The 24424-nt window shown below is 47.5% G+C and overlaps 1 protein-coding gene across 4 annotated transcripts; it reads right to left on the bottom strand.

The window, feature by feature from the left end:
• Nucleotides 1-2622: 2622 nt before the first annotated feature.
• Nucleotides 2623-21113, bottom strand: ARF3 (ADP ribosylation factor 3). 4 transcript variants are annotated; one of them, XM_042992203.1, is made up of 6 exons: nt 20889-21113; nt 19645-19687; nt 7393-7633; nt 6472-6582; nt 6106-6230; nt 2623-5550 (listed from the first exon to the last, which is right to left on the bottom strand). In XM_042992203.1, the coding sequence occupies exons 3-6, from the start codon at nt 7538-7540 to the stop codon at nt 5389-5391; spliced, it is 546 nt and encodes a 181-aa protein (XP_042848137.1). In that variant the 5' UTR covers nt 7541-7633; nt 19645-19687; nt 20889-21113; the 3' UTR covers nt 2623-5388. The 4 variants fall into 4 exon arrangements, with proteins under 4 accessions (XP_042848137.1, XP_042848138.1, XP_042848136.1 ...); XM_042992204.1 differs by lacking the exon at nt 20889-21113 and adding an exon at nt 20524-20545 and having other exon boundaries at nt 19645-19676; XM_042992202.1 differs by lacking the exon at nt 19645-19687.
• Between the last annotated feature and the right edge of the window lie 3311 nt (nt 21114-24424).

Here is a 24424-nt window from a genome sequence, read left to right on the forward strand (position 1 = left end):
ACTGAGATTCTCCATCTCTTATCACCTAAAGCCAAGAAAGCACCTCTCTTTCTACATTAAGAATGCAGAAAGAAGCTAACATCTAAATCCCTGTGGTTCAGAGCCCCAAGCTAAGTCCTCCAACCCTGAAAAGGTCTTGTACTCAATTCTGTTCTAGGAGGACTCTCAACAATGTGTGTGACGAAGGGGTGGATGTTGGGGGGGGCATGGTGGGGGCAGGGTGCCAGGTGGACAAGTTCATTCTCAAACCTCCTGCCAGGCCCAGACTGACTGTCCAGACCTCTTCAGAGACAGCTTTCAACGTGCCTGGTTAGGAGTAAGGGTGGTGGGAGGAAGCGTGCATAGGTAGCACTGGTTGGCTCTGGGCCTAGAGAGCCAAAGTTCTGGCTTGAGTGTCATCCTCTCGACTCCACGATGTTCAGTTCGGAAACCAGATTTGTTCCTAAACTAGAGCCCAGATCCTCTCTTCTGTAGCTGATGGCCAAAGTGACACACATAAGCAGACACTCACCTTCAAGCCATGATGGTCATCAGTCCTGACACAAGTTCGTCACTTCCAGACCTCCAGCCACTGCCTTCAGTGGCCTTGCTCCCTTTCATAAGGTTTGGATTTCCTCAGACTTAACCTCCTCTTCCCTTTGCTCAGGAATTCAGGGTCATTTCTTACCCAACCCCAGCAATCAGGGCCAGGAAACCCAATTAGAATGAAAAACCTGTAGAGGAAGGAAGGCCACTGGATCCTATCTTTCCTCAGCGACCAGCAGGAAACTCTATCCCTCCAGGTACCAGGTTAGAAAGTAGAGAGATGGACTTTGACCCTCCTAATTCCACACCCTTCAGAACTGGAAGCATTCTTAGTACTATGACTGCCTGCCCAAAGACACCACTCTGTGCACCAAGCAGTAGCAAAGGGGTATCCCCCAGTTATTCCCCAACTCTCACTACCCCAATGTACTGCACTATGGATATCCCAAAGGATTTCAAAGCATCCCAAAAATGGATTCCCAGGTCTATCCAGTGGTTTGACTTCCTTCTTAGCACAGGTCTGGAACCCTCACAAGTACTAAGTAAATACCTGTCAATGTTCTGCTCTGACCAATCTAGGCACTTGAACTGGAAGTGATAGCAGCGAATCCCCAGAGCCTTCAGACCTTATACCTCTAGTCTGAGAAACTCACACATACCCACACTCATTTTCCCTGCCGCTGACCCCAAACTCTGTAACGAGGAGGACAGTTCTGTCCACGCCAGCCTGACCAATCCAAAGCCTTCCACTTTCTCCAAGCTCATGTTGGAAGCTCTGTTACCCAGATCATTCTGAGGTAGACCCTGGGCCCAAGTCTGCCAAGCCATGACTGAAGAGCTACTCAAGTTCTGGGCAGATAAGGTTGCTATCTGTCCTAAGAGCTGGATGCCAAACACTTACTTTCCAGGTTAAGTCTCTCCCTCTTCCCCCCAACCCCTCTTGAAAGAAGCTGGAAGGTTTAAGCAACTGACACAAGAGGGTTCCCCCGCACCTCCCTTCTGGAATCTTAAATAGAGTACTGAGGGACAAAACAGATCAGGTCGTCCTCTTCAGGAGTCAAAAGACACCCACTGGCCTGCCATCCAGCTAAAGTCCTCTCTATTATCACGATCTTATGAGGGGTTGTTCTAGAAGGAACATACTTATAAATGTGCTCTTATCAGTAACACTGGTCACCAGGCAGAGCTTTTGAGGACCAGGGAGGTAACTGAATACAAATGATTTACTTCACACCGGCACTCGGGGCTCTCAAACTTACTATATGCCTAAAACCTGTCCCTTTCCCACAACACTTAAGAAAGTGGCAAGAGTGGGGATGGCCTGCCTAGCTCACCCAGATCTCACCCCCTAAAGAAAGGGGAGCACTATCTCTTTCTTTGCCTGGAGCCAGACAGTATTAGCAGGAGAGGAAGAGTAGTGACAGGAGTGGATTGGGAGGGCGGAGGCTTGTCCTTTCCCTCAAGACATCTGTGGAATCTCTGGATGAGGTTTGGCATCCTGACAATGGGGAACCACATGCCTGAGGCAGTGGTGATACAGGGCCACAGTTGTAAAGAGGATCAAATTCATTACACTATCCAGGCCTTTACCCTTCATGCTTACTCACTGCCAAAATCCAAAATTAGACGAGTGAGGGGACTCCAGTCTATGGATGAGGGGACCCTGTTCCAACTATAAGCACCTGATGCACAGGGCTCAGGAGATCTGAGAGTGGAGGCAGTCTGGGTCACTCTGAGTTCAGGGTCCTCTAGCCACTCAAGTCTCTAGTGTCTACCAGCAGTGATAAATAAAGCAAGGTACAGGATAAAACCCGTTACAACTAAGGAGCAAAGTCACAAAGGCCTCACACTCTGGTGCCCAATTCATTTACGCTCCTCTCTGGAGTATGATGGGAAGTAGTTAAGCAGTGTAGAGATAAGCCTAAGTTCCTCAATAATCTCACTCTCCCCCAGCCCCATCCCTGTCAAGTGTGCCCTTTACCCCTTTGCTGAGAGAAGGAGCAGTCTACAGAGAGGGACCAAAGACAGAAGTACCCTCACCATTAAACTACTGTCCCATGGCTGCTGCACATCAAGGATGAAGGTCTGCTCCAAAGCTGCATAAAACAAGTTTAATTTCCAACCAGGGTCACAGTCATCGCGTATCCCACATTTTGAGCAAGGAGAGAGAAGGTGAGTTATTAAACATATACAGTCTACATTCCAGAGGAGGAAAAAAGAAGAGAAAAACCAGTTCAGAACTGCAGTTACCACCATAACACCACAAAACAAACTTTGGGGGGGTGGGGGATTCTCCAGGGGGGAAGAGGCTGTAACAAAGGAAAGCATAAAATTAAATCTCCCAGAGAAGAGTGTGGAAGGGAGCAAGCAAAAATGGAATGAAAAACCCAATCCAAAAAGAGCTTTTAGGTGAATGGGAATGTTGAAGAGACCACCCCTGCCAAGGGCCTGGCAGCCAGGGACACTACCAAGATCACTTACTGCCCCCTGCTGGATACATCCTTGAGCAGCACCAAGGCAACCTCCAAGGCTGCTTCCTAACGCTCAGGCCCGCTGGTCTCTGGAGCTCCCCAAAGCAAGGTAGGAGTGGGCCTAAAATGAGAAAAACCTATTTGGGACTGACATCTAACTAGGGAGAGTCAGACTGGGAGGCAGGAGAAGAGGCAAAATTCTCACCTACCGCAAAGATCAAGAGTGGGGAATCCTAAGTAGGAATGAAACAAGGAAAGGGGAGACGACAGCAGGCAACAGCAGTGAATGAGTTGAGAAGGCCAAGGAAAGAGTTCAGGAAGGGAGAGGAAACAGGAGCAGGAGCAAAAACATGAGGAAACTGAGGCAGAAGCAAAGAAAAGGGGTGGAGGGAAGCATCCATGGGGTTCATGGGAGTGAATATACATTAAAATGAAATAGAAGCTCCAGCACCCCTCTCCCCTCACCCCGCCACCAAACACACACACACACACACACACACACACACACACAGGCCTAGAGATCAAGAGACCTGCACACACCACACCCACTGCATCTTGGGTAAATAGTACATCACTAAGGAACTGGCACTGAGGGAGACACCCCTGGAACCTCTCTTTCACAGTTCAACCTGGGTCAGGGTGGGGATACTGATCTGCCTGTTGTAGACAAAGGTGGCAGGAAGCCTGGCCCCATGGGGTGGGGCTTGGGACACTCCTTCTGGGAAGGGGTCCCTCAGCCATGCTTGTCAGGGGGCCTGGGCCCTGACCTTAGCAGAAAGATTATGGGTGGCTGTTCAGGAGCTCAGGGCGCAGCCAGCACACACAGGAGCCCACAGAAAAGCCACGGCTTCACAGAAACCGCAAAGTCAGGACCCAGGCCAGGACGTCAGGGACAAGCGCCCCCTGTACACAGAGAGACGCAGTAGCAGCAGCAGCTTCTGAACAACTACCTAATTATGGTGGGAGGACTCTGAAGACCACTGCATCCCACCAGCACCAACAACTACTTCAGAGTTCTGTTTCCTCCACTCCAACCCTCAAATTGATTTATGGGAAGTGGGTGAAACGGGCAGGGAAAAACTGTTGGGATGGGAGTCAGGAGGGACAGCAGGATAGCCTGAGGGTCTAGAAACAGAATAGAAAATTTTCAGCCTTCAGCACATCCTGGACTAAAAAAAGAGTGAAGTAGAGAGAAGGGGAATTGAAACTGAGGTCTGCTATGTCACCCCCACTCCCTTGCTTCTCATTAAACCACCCAGCCAGCCCTGGTCAGGCCAGCAGGACTCCTAAAGTGAGGAAACTTCTGACAAAGGATAGATGAACCACCCAATCCCCAAGATCAGAAGATAAGGAAGGGGGGGGCACATGGGAAGGCAGGAACAGGACTGATCCATGCCTCACCTCGTAACAACACAAAAGTATGAAGATGAAAAACCTGAGGCCCACCCCCCCAGTGCCCTTGGTCCCAAACACACCCCCATGGTCTTGCTCTCCCTATCTTCCCCACAAGCTCCTGAGGAACAGATCTAAGGATGAGGAGGAGGACCAGTTGAACACTGGGCTGGTAAGAGTGAGTGGGCTCCTCTCTTCTCCCCACTAACAAGGCAGGGCAGAATGGTATCTCCTTGGGAACAGTCATCTAGAGATAAACACCACCCCCCTGCCCTAAGCAGGAGAGAGAGGTACACGGGAAGATGGTGGTGGAAAATCCACCATCCATCCTATCATCCAGAAAAACCCACCTGCAGAGAAGAGAGGAACCAGTGCAAGTCTCTACCTTCTTCCCTTTATCTCATCAACATGGGAGAGGCAGATGATAGGCTAGAGCGGGCAGTGTCCTGGCTCCCAGCGTCGAGCTGCACTCCACCCCTCCACCCTTCCCCCGGCCCCTGCATATATATCTCTCTATACATGTATATACACGCGCACACATGCACGCACACACAGAGAGGCCCGTGCAATTTCCATGTAGAACGGGGAGAGGGTGGCAAAGGAAAGGAAGACGGGGAACAGGAGAAGGACCTGTGGGGAAAGGGAAGGGACTCAGATGCCAAGAGCACAGCAACCAGAGCCAAACGAAGCGAACGAAGAGAATACCCCACCCCACCTCCCAAACCCAAGGATGAGGGGGGCCACCCCATGAAACCATAACAACCTTGTTTTTGTTTTAAATCCGATAAATTGGAATGATTCATCATGACAACAACTGGGGACTGGTCATGGACAGGGAAGAGGAGGGGAGGCAGGGGAGGCAAGGCTCTTGTTGGGCATGCGGACATGATACCCAGGGCCCTGGCCACACTGGCAACGGGAAGGAAGGGGCAGGACTGGGGTAGGGAGACAGTAGGTGTGTCAGGGGTGGGTGGGGTGGTCGAATAGGGCTGCCTGGCTCTCACTTCTTGTTTTTGAGCTGATTGGCCAGCCAGTCCAGGCCTTCGTACAGCCCGTCCCCGCTGGTGGCACAGGTGGCCTGAATGTACCAGTTGCGGTGACGCAGGGAATGCAGGCCCAACTTGTCTGTGATCTCGGCAGCGTTCATAGCATTAGGCAAATCCTGGAGCGCGAGGAAGACACACAAAAAGGAGCCTCAGGATCTTTCAAAGGCTTCTAGAGCACCCATCTACCAAAGAGATGTGTACCAGCACCCTCTCCTCCTCCTCCATTGTAGGAGCCAGAACAAGGTCCTAAGGAGCAGCTTTGGATTTAGTCATCCTAGAGCCACAGATTCGAGGCACTAAAGGTCATTCCACTGGGGAGCTGCAAACCAAATATGGGGTTGGTAGGGAAGTGGAGAGGTGATTCAGACTGGGCAAAGAATCATGTCTGTCTGACTGCAGGAGTGAGGGCAGTTCCACTAAAGTAGACATCAGGGAAGATGAAGGAGGGATTTGAGGTGATGTATCTACCACACCAAATCTTTGAGGACAGAAATGTTGCTAATTAAAGCTGGGTGGGGGACAAGAAGAGGAACGTAAAGAAGCCAGCTAATCGTATTTCCCACACTTCCAAAATTGAGAACACAGGGCTTCCCCTACAATAAGCCCCAAGGCTCATGATTTCTACATCCAGGTTGTCATCTCTCAAATCCAGGGGTGGGGAGAAGTCTCACCTGTTTATTTGCAAAGACAAGGAGCACTGCATCCCGGAGTTCATCCTCTGCCAGCATCCTCATCAGTTCCTCCCGGGCCTCATTTACTCGCTCCCGATCATTGCTGTCGACCACAAATATCAACCCTAGGGAGGCAGAGCATGGGCTGCACAAGACAGCAGATGAACTCCCCCTCCCCGCACACACACCACCAAAAGACAACACCCTCCACATGCCCTCCAAATATTTGCTCCCTTTCCTCCTTTGTTCCCACCCCTAGGAGTTGCAGCCGGGCAAGAACTGGCTGCCCATAACCAAAAATGAAGGTCATTCCTTCTGCTCATACCCAACCAACCCGTGCCAACCTGGGCAATTCATATTCCATACCTTGGGTGTTCTGGAAGTAGTGTCTCCAGAGAGGCCGAATCTTGTCCTGGCCACCCACATCCCAAACTGTGAAGCTGATATTCTTGTACTCCACTGTCTCCACGTTGAACCCTTTGGAAAAAACAATGGCCACTTGGCCTCAAACACCAGGCCTGCGAACAATACCCAGGTGGGTTCATTTCTGTTTCCCCCAGCCTGGCTATGATCCTAGCAAAGGAAACTAAGGCTTCCTCAGGCCTGGTATTCCCTGACCTAGTAGCCTAAAGGCCAAAAAGAGAAAAAGAGGAAGAGAATGAGAAGGGCCAGTCAGGAGGTTCACAATCGCCTGGGTAACATGAGCTAACCTTCTCCACTCATTCTCTCAGTCTTTGCCTCTCCCTCCTGCAAAGAAATGACTCAGCCCCATTCCTGTACCTCAGCCACCAGAGTCTGCCACAGCTAAGAAGTAGGGCCTGGGAAACACGGTGAAGAAAAAGTGAGCTATAGTCCTGGAGCCCCAAATGCAGAACCAATGGACAATGATGATCTGGAGCCCCATCAATAAGGCAAATTCTCTCCCTCCCACAGGCAGGTCTTAACCAGGATCAGGGCCACTGAGGATCTAAACCGAACCAACTCCTGGCCCCTGGCAGGAACATCAAAGCCTTTCACCCGCTTTCCAAACAACACAAAGAATAAACCAGCTCAGTGCCTCAGGGCGACTGTTCAGTGCCAGGCTTCGGAAGTTCCCGCATCAGAGAGGACCAGGGTAGGTGGGCAAACGGCAGCCCCAGCACCTGCTAGTAAGCTAAATAACCATCCTTCCCTGAATCCCCCCAAGTTGCATGGACTTGCCTGGTGGCCAGGTGGGGGATCTAGGAATAGGCCCCCTGCCTGGCTCAGCTGTTGGCATGAAAGCCTACATCTAAGCTGCACCCTTACCGATGGTGGGGATGGTAGTGACGATCTCCCCCAGTTTCAGCTTATACAGGATGGTGGTCTTTCCTGCAGCATCCAGGCCCACCATCAGGATACGCATCTCCTTCTTCCCAATCAGGCTCTTGAGAAGGTTTCCAAAGATATTACCCATGATCACAGCAACCACTTTCTGAGGACAGGCGGGCTCAAGTGGGGGCAGTGGCAGTCTGGTTTTGGCCTGGCCCCTGGTATGGAGAACTTGATCCTAGGCAAAGAAACATAAACTCATCACCACCATCTGCTAGTCAGGATTTCGTGCAAACGGGATTTGCCAAAGTCACGGCTGGAGTTCATGCCAAACCGAGAGCCTGAGAGGACTAGGAAGATCAAGTCCTACTCAGACACATCCTGAGTCTCTGGGAGCAGAGACAAAGCAGTGAACACTCAGGACCCCTGCTCTGCTAGTAATATACCCATGTGACTTTGGACGAGTTATTTCACCCATCCATATCTGCCCCTCTAAATGGAGGGGGTTGAACTAGATGACTTCTAGAGTCCCTTGAGTTCTGACACTCTATACCATATAAGGTCTTATGAGACCATGAATGCCCCTCCCTCCCTCAGCCTTACCCTGAGACTCCCGGAAAGGCTGGGAGAGGAGGGAGTGGAATGAGGAGTGGCTCTTTGTGACTCCTGACAAGGTTTGGGCTTGCCAGGTTCCCAAGGTCCAGGCTCTCTGCTCAAATCAAGGGACTCCACTTCTTCCCTTTCTCTACTTCTATAATTCCACCTTCCTTCCGCACACCAAAATCAATGAGGAAGAAATAAGAAAATAACACTCCCTAAAAGAGGCTGATCCTTTCCACTTTGTGAAGTGCCAGCTGCTCAAGTTGTTCCCGTTCATACAACAGTACGCCAAGCTGGGAGATGGGGTGGGGAGAGGCTCCCCCTCATTCCTCAGCCATTCCTAGGCTCCCCCTCATTCCTAGGCTCACTGTGGCCCATCCAAGGACAGCTTTTCTACATTCTCACCTGCAATGAGGCAGTCACCTCATTCCCTGCCTCTTCCCCCCACCCCCTTCAGTCTATTCTCCACATAGCCAGACTGCTTTTAAAACCAAAATCAGGTCATGCTGCTTCTCGGTTCAACCCTCTCTTGGCTTCGTATCTCCTTTTCAGTAAAACCCAAAGCCATACCGTGGCTTACAAGGTCCTGCATGATCTGCATTCCCCTGCTTCTGTTGTTAGATCCTCTACTGCTCTCCCTTTAGCTCACTCCACTTCAATTCCCCAACACCTTCTTGTCTCAAAGCTTTTGTACTTGCTCTTCATTCTGCCCTGAGTGCCGCTCTCCCAGATAACCTTCCCAGAGTACTCCCTCACTTCCTTCGGGCATCCATTTGAGTATCACCTTATCAAAGAGGCCTTCTACAACCACCAAAACATACACACATCACTCTCTACCCCATTTATCCCACTTCACTGTTCTTCATAGCATTTCTCAGCATCAGACACATCACACATTTGTTTCTTGCTGTTGTGTTTTTCTCCTTCTACAATGTCGGCTCTTTATTTTGTTCACTGCTGTGTTCCCGGTACCTTGACTAGTGCCTGGCACATAGCAGTGGAACAAATGAACTAAAATAGTAAGGTCTATAACTGGCCTTACTAGCAGCTCACTCAGATTGGAAGCTTATGCTTGGTACATACTAGGAACTTAACAAATACCTGCTAAAAAAGTGAAGACGACAGCAGTAAGAACCACTATGAAGGTACAAAATGCCCATCCTCCCACCCTACTACCTATTGCCCCCAAAGACAAAATCAGAGTCACTCATTTTCTCTTCTTCCCTCCCTTCTCTATGCAACAGGACAGCCACAGAAATGCATCTTTGAAACAACAATGAAACAGGGGTTCAGAATCGCCCATGCCAGCCAGTTCTCTGTGCCTGCAGGAGACATTCGTCAGCAGGCAGCTTATTCAGCAATCACCATATGCCAGCTGCTGGCATTCTCTATAGAGTCTGGGAACCAGAGGCACACACACACACACCCCAAACCCAGCAGGCGAAGGAACAGGTCAAGACAGAGTGCACCCAAACCCAAGAATGTGAAAGGTGGATGGGTAGGAATCCTATTTACAAGCTAAAGCATGGGGGGTTTAGTGGGAGTTTAGCTGTTTTCTCAAAAACTATTTAAGTTCTGTTTGTTTCCTACTCTCCTCAGTTTGCAGCAAATTCCAGACTAGCACAAAGGAGCCAGATCAACAGCCCCTGGAGACCAAAGTACTAGTTTGTCCAAAAAACAGAAACAATGAGTGCTTACGGAGTGTTTCATCTTCAAAGGCCTTCTCAGACATCCACTAATGAGCCAGGCGTGGTGCTCCTGGTAGGTTCCTCAGATGAGCCCTGCCCCTGACCCAAAGGGCTCACACCCCAGAGAGAGGACCTGGCTCAACCTTAGGGCTCAACTTCAGCCAAGTCGCCCACTAGCCATCGTCCCTGCCCATCCTGCCTCAACCCACCCAGGCAGACAGATCCCAGAGGATCCCTGAGGCAGGAGGGGACATCTGCCCAACTAATAAGATTAGATTCCATCAACCCCAGCAATCTGTAGTAGTCAGATTTCCCGTCCTGCCACCATCACCTACAGAAATTTAAATCTTCCCCAAGTCTTCCTAGTTTTATATCTTGTCTCCTGCTCAGGTGTCCTTTTCTCCAGCTCCAGATGATACTTTCCTTTAAGACTTTGGTAATAGGCTTCGGCCCAGATTCTGTATTAAATTTATGCCACACATTTATCTTGCTGTCCTTCGTGAATGAAATTATTGCTGAGTAAATGATTATCAACTGTGAGTACAGCAGTGACTGAAAAATACCCCTTGCCCCCAAACATGCAAACCTTGTACTTTGGTTTGCTTCTTTGCTAAGCTAGCATGCTAATGTCTTGGTTCAAAAGCTAATCCCAGTGTTACACTTATTTCTATTTCCTGGTATGTCCCTGAATCATCTGAACCACTCAAGTGGCACTTACTAACTTGTGGAGTTTTTTCCTCTTTATAAGTCTGTATATTTACCGTCTCTCCAGCTTAACTGTATTCTCCACGGGCAGGGACTATGCCTTTTATTTTGGATCCGTCCCACTCCCAGTGCCAATTCCACTATATGAGTTCAATCAAGCACATGGGCCAATTTAAGCCTCATCTGAGGTTGTTCTTATATCATTTCCTCTGCCCTAGCAGCACTTGGTATCTTTGTGTAATGCACCGATGGTTTCTTAGATATCCTGTCAATTCTTGGCCATTCTCCACAATACCTGACCCAAAGACTGGTTTGGAAACACCCCAAAAAGACTAGAAGACTAAAATTGGTGGAATTTTCTCTTGCTGCTTAATACACAATGTGGCAGATGGATAACTGATGAAATGCCCAAGGAGTTACCACATGTCCTCTGGGGGGAAGCCCAGGGCCTTGACATTAGTGGAAATTATGGCTCCTCTTTAATATAATCAAGAGCTTGACTCAGATGAGCATTCCAAAGTGGGTATTGGTTTTCTTGATCTGTCCCTATTACCAGACAGCTTGATGCCCCTACCATGAGGATGGTGGCAACTTTCAGCTTTGTGCCACGAACACAAATCTTGGTCTATACAGCTGATTCTCACTTTCACCATAATGCATTCCTAGAAAAAGCTCTGGGAGGCAGAATGGCAAAAAAGAAAAAAACAAAAAACAAAAAACAAACTATAAACCCTGGATTGTTTCCCTAGGTACTCTGCAGCCTATAGTTACTCTCTTTTACCACAGATGGCACTCCTGTGTTCACAGGGCAAAATGCCAGGGTTCCATGGGCTGTTAGAAACCAGGAATCAGCAGTTAAAACTAAAGGTGAGTGGCTTAGGATAAAAAATGGAATACAGTAATATCTCTAGTATTAAAAATTATATCTCAACATTCTATTTTACAATCACAAACTTTGTTATCAGTGGTACAAACGACAAGAAGAGCTCTAAAAAAATGTGTTCCAGGAGAATCTGTCTGGGACACTGCAGGAGTTCAATCAAGCATACTGCCTGATTTAAGCCTCATTTGAGGATGTCCTCACTGAGGGCTACTTACGGCCCCCAAGCCCATCCTTCCACCCCCCCCAGGAGAGGCAGGCTGTTGCTGAAACTGCTCAGCCATCTTGGCTTGTGTGTGTTGCAGGAACATTCCTGCCTCACTCTCCAACTGATACTGAGAGTCACAGCTTGGTCTGCCGCACACACTCCCCTCACCTGACTCCTGTGGCTGACTCAGGCTTGCGTCGTAAGACACCACCGAGGGGACTTCTGATCTGGCACCACCTCCTCCTCTTCAGGCTACATGATGGGTCCGAGGAAAGGAAAACCAAAGTCTGCTGCCAAGCAGGGTGCACTAAAAGCAGCTTTGCTCCCAGACGGTTTTCACATTGAGATATCACTAATAGAGATGCTATTTTTAGCAAAGCCAATGGAGCAGACCAATAAAATTTAAGGAAACAAAAGCAGGGTCCGCCTGTATTTAGCTTCCTTAGCACAGCTGGCTTGTGACCTCTATAAGCTTTCCAAGTTTTTGTCTCAAGAGCACTATAATCACAAAGACACAAGAACTCCTAGATTAGTATCTCAATGACTTCTACTGGACTCAGAGATTTCCCAAAGCCAAGAAATAGCTTCAGATGTCAGCTTCCATCCATTCATTAAGCATTTATTGAGTATATGGAACTAGGGATACAGAGAGGAAGACAGCTTCTGCCTTCATGAAACTGTCATGGGAAAGGAAAACTAGCAAACCCAGGATTACAAAACAGCATGAGGGTAAGAATGAGATAAGCACATAGTATTATGGGGACAGAAAGCTGGAGCAGCTAATCAAAACAGGGGTAAAGGGCGATTCTCTGATTCTCAGGTCACACCTGAGCTGACTCCTAAAGGAAGAATAGGAAGTAATTAAACAATAAAGAGGGAGAGGGAACAGCACGTCAAAGACGTAAAGACTTGAGTTAGAGACAGCACTTTTTACTAGACAAAGCCAGGTGCATCTGAGAGGCAGATTATTTGGATATCACACAGTGGGTAGAAGAAAGTGATGACTCTGGAGGTAAGCAGGGGCTAGATCATGAAGGGCCTTAAAGGCCATATTGAATAACATGATCAAGTATATGCTTTAGAAAGACCATTCTGGGTGTGCCTGGCTCAGTCAGCAGAGGATGCAACTCTTGATCTCAGGGTCAGGAGTTCGAGCCCCATGTTAGACGTAAAGCTTACTTTCAAAAAAAAAAAAAAGACCATTCTGGCAATAGTTTAGGGTATAAATTAAAAAGAGAAAAGACTTGGGGCGTCTGGGTGGCTCAGTCAGTTAAGCATCCGACTTCGACTCAGCTCATGATCTCGCAGTTTGTGAGTTCGAGCCTCGCGTTGGGCTCTGTGCTGACAGCTCAGAGCCTGGAGCCTGCTTTGGATTCTGTGTCTCCTCCTCTCTCTGCCCCTCCCATGCTCATGCTCTGTCTTTCAATAATAAATTTAAAAAACGTTAAAAAATAAAGAGAAAAGACTTGAGACAGAAAGACCATGTGGGAGGTACGGTAATACCGCTGACAAATCAAAACTTCTGAACCAGAGGTGGCAATAAAAAGGAGAGGACAGATTTGAAACATCAAAATCGTAGAATCCACAGGATTTAATGACTGATTGTTAAATGACTGGGTGATCTGGTGAGACTTCTTCAGACAAGAAATACAAGAGAAACAGATCTGAGATTGAAGGTGTTTTTAGAATAAAGTTTGATTTTGAGGTGCTAAGTTGATTTTCAGGAGAAAAGTTAGGCTGGGTATTTGAGAATCATCTGCAGAGATGGTAACTGAAGCTGTAAGAGAAACTAAGATCCAGGATGACAGGAGTTACTGGCTATCTACCCAAACAGTTATTCTTCCTCTTCTTTCTTCTAACAGAAGACCTAATTTGTTCAGATGTTGGGGCTGGGGGTATAAAGATACCTTTCCCCAACTCTAGGGTAGGAAAGGTGATCAGCCTAAGGGATATAGGCATTTCATTTCCCCTGCCAGTGACTGAGTCACGAATGGTTATATGCTAATTCTAGCCAATAAGACATGGGGAATGTCTGCTGGGAGCATCCAGGAAAGTTTTCCTCAATCTTAAAAAAAAAAGACATATGCTTGGGGCACCTATGTGGCTCAGTCAGTTAAGCGTCCAATTCTCGATTTCAGCTCAAATCATGATCTCACAGTTTGTGAATTCAAGCCCCACATCAGGCTCTGCGCTGGTGGTTGGAGCCTGCCTGGGATTCTCTATCTCCCTCCCTGGCTTGTGTTTGTCTCTGTCTCCCTCTCTCTCTCTCTCTCTCCCCCCCTTCCTCCCTCCCTCAAAATAAATAAATAGACTTTATTTAAACAAAAAACAAAAAACATATGGCAACATTCTCTTCTCCAGCTTTTAGGCTCCAGGCTCTGAGCTGTCAGCACAGAGCCCGACGCAGGGCTCGAACTCACCAACTGTGAGATCATGACCTCAGTCGAAGTTGGATGCTTAACTGACTGAGCCACCCAGGCGCCCCAATCTAGCCTACAGATGTTGACATAGAAGGATGAGATGCTGAGAACATGAAGGCACAGACATAAGAACTCTAGGCTGTCAGAGCAGAAAAATGAAGAAAATCTGCATTCTTAATGACCCTGCCAAGCTGGTAGATTAAAAAGAGAAGTGTTGTAACCCTACATTTCTTCGTGTGTGTATAGAGAGCAATACACATAACACAATTTACCATTTTGACCATTAAGTGCACAATTCAATGGCATTAAATACATTCACACGGTTGTGCACCACCATCTATCTTCAGAACATTTTCATATTCCCAAATTTAAGCTCTGTAACTTAAATAATAACCGCCACTTCCCCTACCTCCAGCTCCTGGCAACCACCATTCTACGTCTGTCTATGGATTTGACTGTTCTAGATGCTTCATACACATAGAATCATACACTTTTATTCCTTTGTGTCTGGTTTATTTCACCTAGACTTCAAGATATACGCTTTAATAAATTCACTTACTGTTTAAGCCACACGTGTGTGTTCTGTCTTTTGCAACTGATGCTACTCTAACTGTGTATCTAGGGAGAGTGTGTACAGTGGGACAGGAAAAAAAGGCCAAAGGCAAAAACCTGGGGCATGTCAACATTTAAAGCACTGGGCAAAAACAGAAGCCAGGAAAGAGAGTAAGAAGGTACCAGAGGGGCCCAAAGGAAGTCAAGACAGTAAAAAACATTTTAAAAAAAGGAAGGAGGGTCAAAGGCTTTAGAAATGTCAAATTAAGATAAGGCCTGAAAGACACCTATTGAACTTAGCTATTAGACAATTGATGATATTGTTACAAATTAAAACATACCTAACTAAAATTAGGTTCCACTTAACAGTTGTTTAGGCTGAGGCCGGAATCATTATGCCAGTTTCCCTTCTAGTCTGAGAAGATGACTCCAATATAGAACCTCAAAGAAGGCCACATTATCAAGTAAAGATCCTAAATTGCCCCTGTCTGATTAGAAAGACCCAAACACCTGGGAAGGGCCTGGCTCTTCCCATACACAAACCTCAGCAAGTCAGAACAGAGAATCAGGTCTGTTTCAGAATACATGACTTAGCCACATAAAACAGTGACCAGATAAAAACCAGACTCATTTGTTTCTTTGGAACATTCTGTGGCACTGCCCTCTAACCAAAGCTATCAGCTTGCCCTATTCTTCGAATCTGACCAGCTTACAACTGTTCCATCGCCTGATACTCCATGGCTGTTCCAATGCCTACATCTATACAATGTCTTAGCTATTCAGAACACTATGCTTTCTTAATTATAGCATCACTGAAATTCCATGAGTAGTCAGCCTAAAACCCTAATAAACCTTTGCCCCAATTTGGTCCCACTTCACAAGTCAAAACGAAGCTGTTGTGAACAGATGAAACAGGAAGCCATGGTTTGACAAGGCCCATCATTACAGAGCAGTCTAAGGATTCAGAAAACAGGGAACAACTAGCTTGGGGAGTAAGAGCCATCTGATCCTTTAGCACCACAAATACATGTCTACTCTAGGACTTACCACAGTATGTTTTATTTACATTTGCCTATTTTGCTTTCCAGAGCTGGAAATAATGTGCCTTTAATGCATAACAGGTCTGCCATACATCCCATCAGACTGGATGGCTAGGCAGAGATTAAGATGGCTAGAATTCAAGGGCCAGTCACCTCAGCTTGTAAGCACCATGTCTCACTATTACCATTTTCTATGTATGCCATGATGAGAAAAGATTGGGGAAATATTTTACCAAACCATGAGCCCCTTGCTAACAGGGACCATGCCTTATTCATGTTTCATGTCCCCAACACCATGATTAATCTGTGGCTAGTGACTAACATGCTTGCTTTTGAGGAGTCTGGTTCTAACGATGGTGGTGAAACATTTCTGAGGTTGAGGAAGACTATTCTATAGGTGATCCCTGATCCTCTTCCTGTATCTGACAAACTCGAGAAGTAGTTGCTACATTTTCAGAACCCTAAGGTTCCTTGGGTGGGATTCACAGGCTTCTGGGTGGGGGTGGGGGGAACCACATGAAAGACTCTAATTATGCTCCATGACTCTACACCACCACCAGAGCAGCTCCATTTAAAAAAAAAAAATTCTTAATGTTTCTTATTTTTGAGAGAGAGAGAGAGAGAGAGAGAGAGAGAGAGAGAGAAAGAGAGAGAGTAAGCAGGGGAGGGGCAGAGAGAAAGGGAGACACAGAATCCGAAGCAGGCTCCAGGCTCTGAGCTGTCAGCACAGAGCCTGATGTGGGGCTCGAATTCAAGGACCACGAGATCATGACCTGAGCCGAAGTCGGCAGCCCAACCGACTGAGCCACCCAGGCGCCCCTAGAGCAGCTTCATTTTTATCCATTAAATGTATTAGACTTCAAGTAAGATTTTATACAAGGTAACGTTCTATTGCTTTTAACAAAAAAAGAGGAAAGGGTCAAAAACCATCGCAATGAAGGGGCACCTGAGTGGCTCAGTTGGTTAAGGGTCCAGCTTCAGCTCAGGTCATGATCTCACAGTTAATGAGTTCAGGCCCAATGTCGGGCTCTGTTCTGACAGTTTGGAGCCTGGAGCCTGGAGCCTGGTTCGGATTCTGTCTCCCTCTCTCTCTGCCCCTCCCCTGTTTGTGCTCTGTCTCTCTCTCTCTCAAAAATAAATAAACATGAAAAAAAAAATTGAAAAAAAAAAAAAAAAAACCATCGCAACGGAGAGCAAACGTTCTCCTGCAGCCTAAATTATGTTTCATTTCACATTTAAATTATTTAAGTTTAAACATCCATGCTTGGGGCACCTGGGTGGCTCAGTTGGTTAAGCATCTAACCTTGGCTCAGGTCATGATCTCATAATTTATGAGCTCGAGCCCCGCATCAGACTCTGTGCTGACAGCTTGGAGTCTGGAGCCTGCTTTGGACTGTGTCTCCCTCTTTCTCTGCCCCTCCCCCACTCACACTCTGTCTCTCTTGCTCCCTAAAAAATAAACATTAAAAACTTTTTTAAACATCCACGCTTGACACTCACAAAGGAAGCATCATACGAGGCTCTCATCAGTAACGGAAGAGCTAAAAGGTATGATGAGATATGCTACACCCCATCATCTCACCTTTCTTCAGGAATATGGTGATAATGGTAGATCCCTGAAATCCTGAGCCATGTCCCTTTTGGTCCTTTGAGAAGTCCAATGCAAAGTTCTTACATGTTCACAGAATCCCTACCTCAGTCAGTTCCTACCTAGGCTATAATACAAACCTTCAAACATTTGTGGAACTCCTTCTAAATGTTCCCCATGTTTTTTCACTATCAAAAAGCTTTACTAGCACTCTACCTATAACTGCAACAGATGTTGAAAATGTATAGCAAATAGAATTACATAGATATCACAACTCTGGACCTCAATACAGTACATTCTGAAACGTACTCAGAAGTAGACATTTAAAGGAGACCCTGAAACGAATGGCCCAGGGGTGCCTGGGTGGCTCAGTAGGTTGAGTGTCTGACTTCCACTTAGGTCATGATCTCCTGGTTCGCAGGTTCAAGCCCCATGTTGGGCTCTGTGCTGACAGCTTGGAGCCTGGAGTCTGCTTCGAATTCTGTGTCTCCCTCTCTCTCTCTGTCCCTCTCCCGCTCACACTGTCTCTCAAAAATAAATAAACATTAAAAAAATTTTTTAAAGAAAAAAGTGGCCCAGGAAATGGAGGATGCTGAAATACTGAGCCCTAAAATGAAGGGACCCTGAAATCTAAATCACTGACCTAGGTCAACGAGAGTGCTCTTTTATCAGAGTCGACCATTACTTCAATCATGCTTTTTTTTTTTTAATGTTTATTTATTTTGAGAGAGAAGAGAACACTCAAGCGGGGGAGGACAGAAAGAGAGGGAGAGAGAGAATCCCAAGCAGGCTCCGTAATAACAGTGCAAAGCCTGATGTGGGGCTCGATCTCACGAACTTTGAGATCATGACCTGAGTCAGACTCTTAACTGACTGAGCCATCCAGGCACCCCATGCTGACTTTTCTAACATGAACACTATTCTTGAGCCTCCACATCCTCACCCTGCATCCAAGTTGATGGTTCAGGCCCCTGCCTTGCTCCAGCTTCACCTCCCACTCGGGCAGCAGGAGCTGCCTGTGTAAGGCTGATGCTGAAAAAAGATTTTATTGCTCATAATCCTACAACCAGCAAAGAAAGTCATGGTAACAATCATCCCTCTACACAGGCGGCAAGTCGTTCTTGTGTCAACCTTCTCTAAGGCAGCCCTGAGTGCTCATATTATTATTACTATTATGATGATGATAATTCGTAGCAACTGATATTTATTTGAAACTTACCATGCTTTGCATGAAACTGAGTGCTTTACACTCAGTTATCTCATTTAATTCTCATGCCTATATTATGAAGGTACTATCACTGTCATGCTCTTCACTGATGAGGAAAATGAGGAATAAGAAAGGACAAGTAATTTCACCGAAATTATATACAACTAGTAATTAGCAGAGGCAGGATTTGAACCCAATTTTGTCTAATTCCAAGGACCACACTCTCAATTACCACACCATTTTGCCTCTAAATTGACCTGCAACAAAAATGGTGAGGAGAAAAAAAAAAAAAAAAAAAATGGTGAGGAGAACCAAACACAGTGAGATGCTTTGAGTCTCCGGCTGCTTGGCAGCCATTTCTAAAGGTGTACAGAGAAGCAGATTCCACAATTTCCCTATTATTTACTCGGCTTTAACAAAACTGGTTTTAAGGAAGTTCCTCCTTTTAAGCAACAAATCCCACCCACTATCCTGAGTCCATTTCCTCTTGACTCAGTGGAAAAGAGAGTAGCAGAGATGAACACGCACAATATGACCCTCTGTGCACTTAAGACTTCACTTCCACTCTTTCCAGCCTGCTGTCCTCCCTCCTTTATACTTGCATTCAGTTTAATAATAGCAGCTACCATTCACTGGCACCACTTCTGTGCCAGGCACCACACCACAGATACTGGCTCCCTCCTCCATAATCTCCAGAATTCCAATTTTGACTTAACATTTAACGGAGACCCCTTTAGCCCACATAGAGAAGCAGGGGATCTGAGATTTCAGATAAATAATGACTTAGTGTTCTAGTAATATTTTTCTTTTTGGGTCTTAGTTTCCAGTATCCAGGCCTGTTTTGTGCCTCTTAGGAAGGTGGAGAGACTCAGACTTAATTACAATGGCTAAGGGCTTTTGTACCCTCACTCAGCTTTCCCCAGGCACTCTCCCTGAGAGTCAAGTCATCTCTTTCTCTTTCCTTAAACTGTAATCAGAAAGCTTGTTGAGTTCTATCCATTCACATCCCATATACATCATGAGTGTCTACTGTTTGCATGGGCATCGTGGGTGACACAACATGAGATCCAATCCCTGCAACTGAAATGTTTCTTCTCTTTGGAAAAACAAGACACACAAAAATGTTGACGGTGCAAGGTAATAATTCTATGCTGGGAAGCAGGAGGCACGTAAATATGTGATACATGGGGGCCCTTCCCAGCTAAATCCAAGGTCATTGATTCATTCTGTGAAAAAGTGACCTCTGTGGATCAGCTTCTTTCTTAAAATGAGCTTTTAGAGACACGTTATTCAAACTCAGGTCTAATGGGCAATAACCAATTCACTGCTCCCTTCCAGTCATGCCAAGTGGAGACACTTACCCCAAGAAGCTCAAGACAAAATGGCAGCAAAGCTGGTCACCACCTGATTAAGGAACAAGGGGAGAAAAGTAGGCAGAGACTAGATTCTGTCCTGTTGCACTGACCCACGCAATCAGACTCCTGCAGCAGATCTCCTACCAATAAAACTTTCATGCCATAGACCAGGGGTGACCCAATCCAACAGCAGCAGAGACAGGTTTTGAGTTACGCTTCTCCCTCAACCGGATGACCTCACTATTTCTTCTCACTCCTGACCACATACCACACTCCTCCGGGCCTGGCCAGAATGAGACCGGCAGTAATACAACCCAAAAAGAAGGGAACTCCCCCAAGAGAGGAGCTACCACTTTGCTATTCAAGTGGCTAGGTTTAACAGGGAACTCCACCTCCCCCTCCTTCCCTCAAACATTGGTGTAAGCAATGGCTCCATTTTCTGTTCCGGGAATCCTGGTACTTCCTAAAGAAAGAAAGCGGATTGGAAGACACAAACTCAGAGCCAGCGACAAGCTGCTCCCTCCTCCTGTGAGACCGCCCCCGCTTTGCCTGGGGGAGGAAGGCACCACCTCTCCTCTCCAAGCAAGATCAGATGCCCCCTCCCCCTTCTCCTGCCTTTTCTCCTCCCGCTCCCCACCTGCTGCCCTCTTCCCAACGTGTGGTTCCCAAGACCCAAAAGCGCAACCTTTAGCAGAATAGTGCCCCCGGGGTGCCCCAGTAGCTTGCCTTGTCACCTAATCCCTAAACCCCCTACGCACCCCTGCCCCATGATGGGAGTAGAGGGTGTCACCGCAGCACGGCTCTGGTCTCCTAGTGCTAAGGTGGAGCGGGAGAGAAGATAGGAAAAAGAGGCATTCCCTAGCCCTTTTAACAGAAAAAGGATACAAAACAGTCATCACCGCCCCCGCACCACCTCTTTACGGACTGTTTTCCTCCACCTCAACCCCGACCCCTCGTAAGCCCACCTCCTGCAGGCGAGGAGAACCTAACTGCAGCCCGGGTCGCCCCCGCGTGCGAGGCAGAGGCACAAATTCGTGTGCGCCCCCCACCCCCACCCCAGCTCCGCGTCCTTCAAATGCGGGGGCAGGCGAGAGACTGGCCCGGCGCCCCCTCTCCGAGCTCTCCGGTGGGAAAGACCACACCGCTCCTTGCCCGGCAATGCCTGGGGCGGGGGGAGGGGGTCTATCTCCTCAGCCCCCACCCCGAGCCTCTCCTCTACGGAGACCCGCCTTCCTTCCCCAGCCCCTCACCTGTTCCTGCTCCCAGCTCCGCCGCTGCGGCCGCCGCCTCCGCCCCCGCAGGTTCCGCTCGGCACTGGTTCCGCTCCCTCCGACTCCCCCAAGCCGATTTCGGCACCACTGCTCCCCTGGCCCCGCTCCCTGGCTCCCTCCTTCCTTTCCTCCACCTAGCACCGGAAGCCGCGACGGCGACGGGAGCTGTGCGGCGCACCCCCACCCCCAGACCGGGATACTTCCCACCTCCCCGATCGCGCGAGAACTGCGCGGTAGCGTGCAGCAGTTCTCGCGAGATCCATCACCATGGCAGCGGCTGCAGCAGAGGCAACCGGGTGCTGGAGCTGAACCTGGGCGGGGGCCGATGTGGGGGCTGCAGGCTGAGGGTGGCGGAGGCGGGAGCCGGGAAGTGGGGATGAAGCAGTGGGGACTGAGGTGAGAATCCCAAGCTCCAGTGCCATTCCTGGAATTTAATGACTGGAGCGGCGTGCTGGCCACACTGGAGAGGGTTTGGGCAGAGAGGCAAAGCCAGGAGCAGGGTATGATTGAACAGTCCTTGCTATGGCTCACCTTACTCTTCTAGACAACATCTTTTCCACACCTTTTTTTTTTTTTTTTTTCAATTCCGCTGCTCCAGAGTTCCCCCAGACCACATCTTTTATTTCTTAACCCTGGTTAGCTGCAACTCCCTGAGAGCCCTCGCTGCATCAGTGTTGCTACTCACTACACCTAAGACTAGGTTACTCAGGGGTCTGAATCAGGAGATCCTTTCCCATGGCGAAGAGGAGAGAGAGTGATGAATTTAAGAGACCGAAGGAAACAATTGGACTCTGGACCAGTTAGGAGGTTGGAAAGTGAAAGACAACCCGTGGAAGCCTAATATTCAGAGGCGTGGTTTGAGGATGTGTGACTAGATGACTATGAATTTTAGTATCCCAAGGAAAGTGAGGGACTTTGCACCCATGTTTCTCCACTCGTGCCCACCTCCACTTCCTTTACACTCATTTCTGCACCTGATCTAGACACGCAAAGCTGCCTTGGAACAGTCTCTGCTGTGCGAGAAGAAGAGCACTAGTAATGCTAAGAACAAAAGAAGGTTCTTTAAGTGTCCTCTCCCCTCATTTATAGCAGTATAAGGGAACACATAGCTGTTCCCTAAGGCTTGAACCAAAATTGTTGCTTTTCTGGATTTTTTCTTCTTTTCTTTCTTTCTTTCTTTTTTTTTTTTTTTTTTTTTTTTTTTTTTTTTTTTTTTTTGCCTTGTTTCCTGTCGCTTTCCAAGAAGAGCTAGGTTGGTAGATAGCCACACTTGTCCCCATCTATTCCTGGTGTGTACATTCCCTACTCTTCCTCTTACCCCAGTCTGTTTTCTCTCTTATTTTAACGTGGAGAATAGCATGACCCTAGAACGTAAAGCCGAGATGGCCCTAATTTAAGATGGTGAGGGATGAGCTGGATAACAAGGAGCACGTTCATAACAAAGAGAGTTGTATCTGTCCTGGGCTGTTGCTATTAAGGGCCTTTGCCCTGCTAAGCTCTGTGTTGTAAATGGCAGAAGACTCCTTCAGTTTTCTTGCATGCTCTTAGATTAGGCCCTGTGATACCTCCCCATGACTCTTCTTTCCATTTCTTTTCCTAAAATTTTCTCCCCACCAAGTTATGCCCCACACTGACCACTAAAAATAATACTCTGCACCCCCCTCCCCTTCACTAGTGCCCCAACGACACCAACATGCCTTGTGAGACTCTGACAGGAGGTACAAATTCGGTGTCCCTGCCCAAGACTTCAGATCCTCTCCAGGTTGGGTTCCAGGTGTGACCGAGGATGGAAATACTGACAGTCTAATATGGTTAGCAGCAAGTACCATGGCATTTGAGTCAGAACTGATGAATGGGACTGGAGAATCTCCCAGCCTTCACCTGTCTGGAGTCTGGAGTCTGCTGCAGCATCACTGGGTGCTTCCCGTGGAGCAAACAGGAGCAGAGACAGAAGGGGTGCTGCCTAGCTGGCAACTAGCCAGCAACTGCCACTCCCCAGCTTCCCAACCACATGAAAGGCTACGGGAGAAGAGCTCATCCAGAGCTGAAGGAGGCCAAGAGGCCTGACTTACAGTTCATCAGTCCTTCTCCCCCCCTCTGACTGCAAGTGGAGTTAAGTAAAAGCTGAAATTGTAGCCACCCACTCTGTGGGTTGCACACTCCCACTCTCGTCACTGACCCCAGACCTGGGTCTGAGCCCAGCGCGTGTGCCGGGAGCAGGGGGGGGGGGGGGTGTTGGCCTTGCTGACAAAATCCAGTTGGAATTTCTCAAGGTTGTGGTTTGGGGCTTAAGTTTGCCACAGAGTGTGTCTGACGAAAGAGAAAGCTAGAAAGAGAGGGAGCCAAAGGGAATACAGAGGAAGGAAACAGGAAAAAGATGAAATATTCTTTCTGTAATACCATTGGAGATTCTCCTCCCCCTTCCTAAGTGTGAGAAATTCCCATTCTGGATGTTCCTTATCATTATTCTCTCTCATATCCTATTCTAGATACACCCCCTCTTCCCCACTCCCCCGTACACACCAGACTCAGTCAGTGACTGAAGTGGGATAAGACATCTTACTGCTTCCATCAAATTTCCAAGCCCAGAGTTCTCAAGTGGAAATTCAAGGACATAAAATTTTGCCATAGAGTACTGCCCTAACCCAACATTCCTCAAAATGTCCTTGCTATCCCAGTAGCAAAATCACCTGTTTTTTGAGGGTAATTTGGGTAGCAGATATATCTATTGCCTAGAGGAATGGAGAGAACATTCCCTGGCCAAGGAGATGACCTGTTAGAATCAGCAGCTTGTAACCCCATAAACATTTAGTCCTAAATGTATGAGGTCTATCCCTTTTCTGAATTGAATGATAACGGTTTGTTTTCAAAGACACTGAGCTAGGAATAGAAAGATTGTAAAAAGCTTTAAAAATCTGTTTTCTCTAGTTATGGTTCTCTTCTAAAAGATGAAGGAACTACTTTACTAAGATTAAATGCAGAAGAGCTCTGAATAAGGAAGGACAAAATACACGTGCAAATAATTCAGTAGGAAAGCATGCTGGTTTTGCTCATTTCCAGAGCAAAACACTCCCTTTTTGAGCATTGGAATCTCCTTTATATGTTTCCCATTAGTCTTATATCTACCTCCCAGGTTCTCTGACTTGGAGCCATAAAGAAAAGCACCTGCTCTTTTGTCTCCTGGTTTAACGCTGAGATACCTTCAGTACTTGAAATTTCCAGAAAAGAGGTGACCATGTGGTGTGGGGCAGGGGTAAACAAAGTTCAGCCAAAGAACCTAATCTCATCTACAGTCCATTTTTGTGAATTAAGCCTTCTTGGATACAGCCACGCCCATTCGTTTATGTACAGTCTATGGCTACTTGTGATTTACAACAGCAGAGTTGAGTAATTATGGCAGAGTTGAGTAGTTGCGACAAAGCCCACAAGCCTACTACAGTTGACCCTTGAACAACACGGGTTTGAACTGTGTGGGTCCACTTAATACACAGATTTTTTTCAGTAAATACCATATA

The sequence above is a fragment of the Panthera tigris genome, chromosome B4, assembly GCF_018350195.1.
Source record: "Panthera tigris isolate Pti1 chromosome B4, P.tigris_Pti1_mat1.1, whole genome shotgun sequence".
NCBI lineage: Eukaryota > Metazoa > Chordata > Mammalia > Carnivora > Felidae > Panthera > Panthera tigris.

Bases quoted from the DNA above. Each gene is read 5' to 3' on its own strand.
- ARF3 (XM_042992202.1), bottom strand. From the start codon at position 7,540: ATGGGTAATATCTTTGGAAACCTTCTCAAGAGCCTGATTGGGAAGAAG. The intron at 6,583-7,392 runs GTAAGGGTGCAG...TTTTTTCCAAAG, and splicing joins CACTACCATCCCCACCATCG to GGTTCAACGTGGAGACAGTG. The intron at 5,551-6,105 runs GTGAGACTTCTC...CTCGCGCTCCAG, and splicing joins TTGTCTTTGCAAATAAACAG to GATTTGCCTAATGCTATGAA.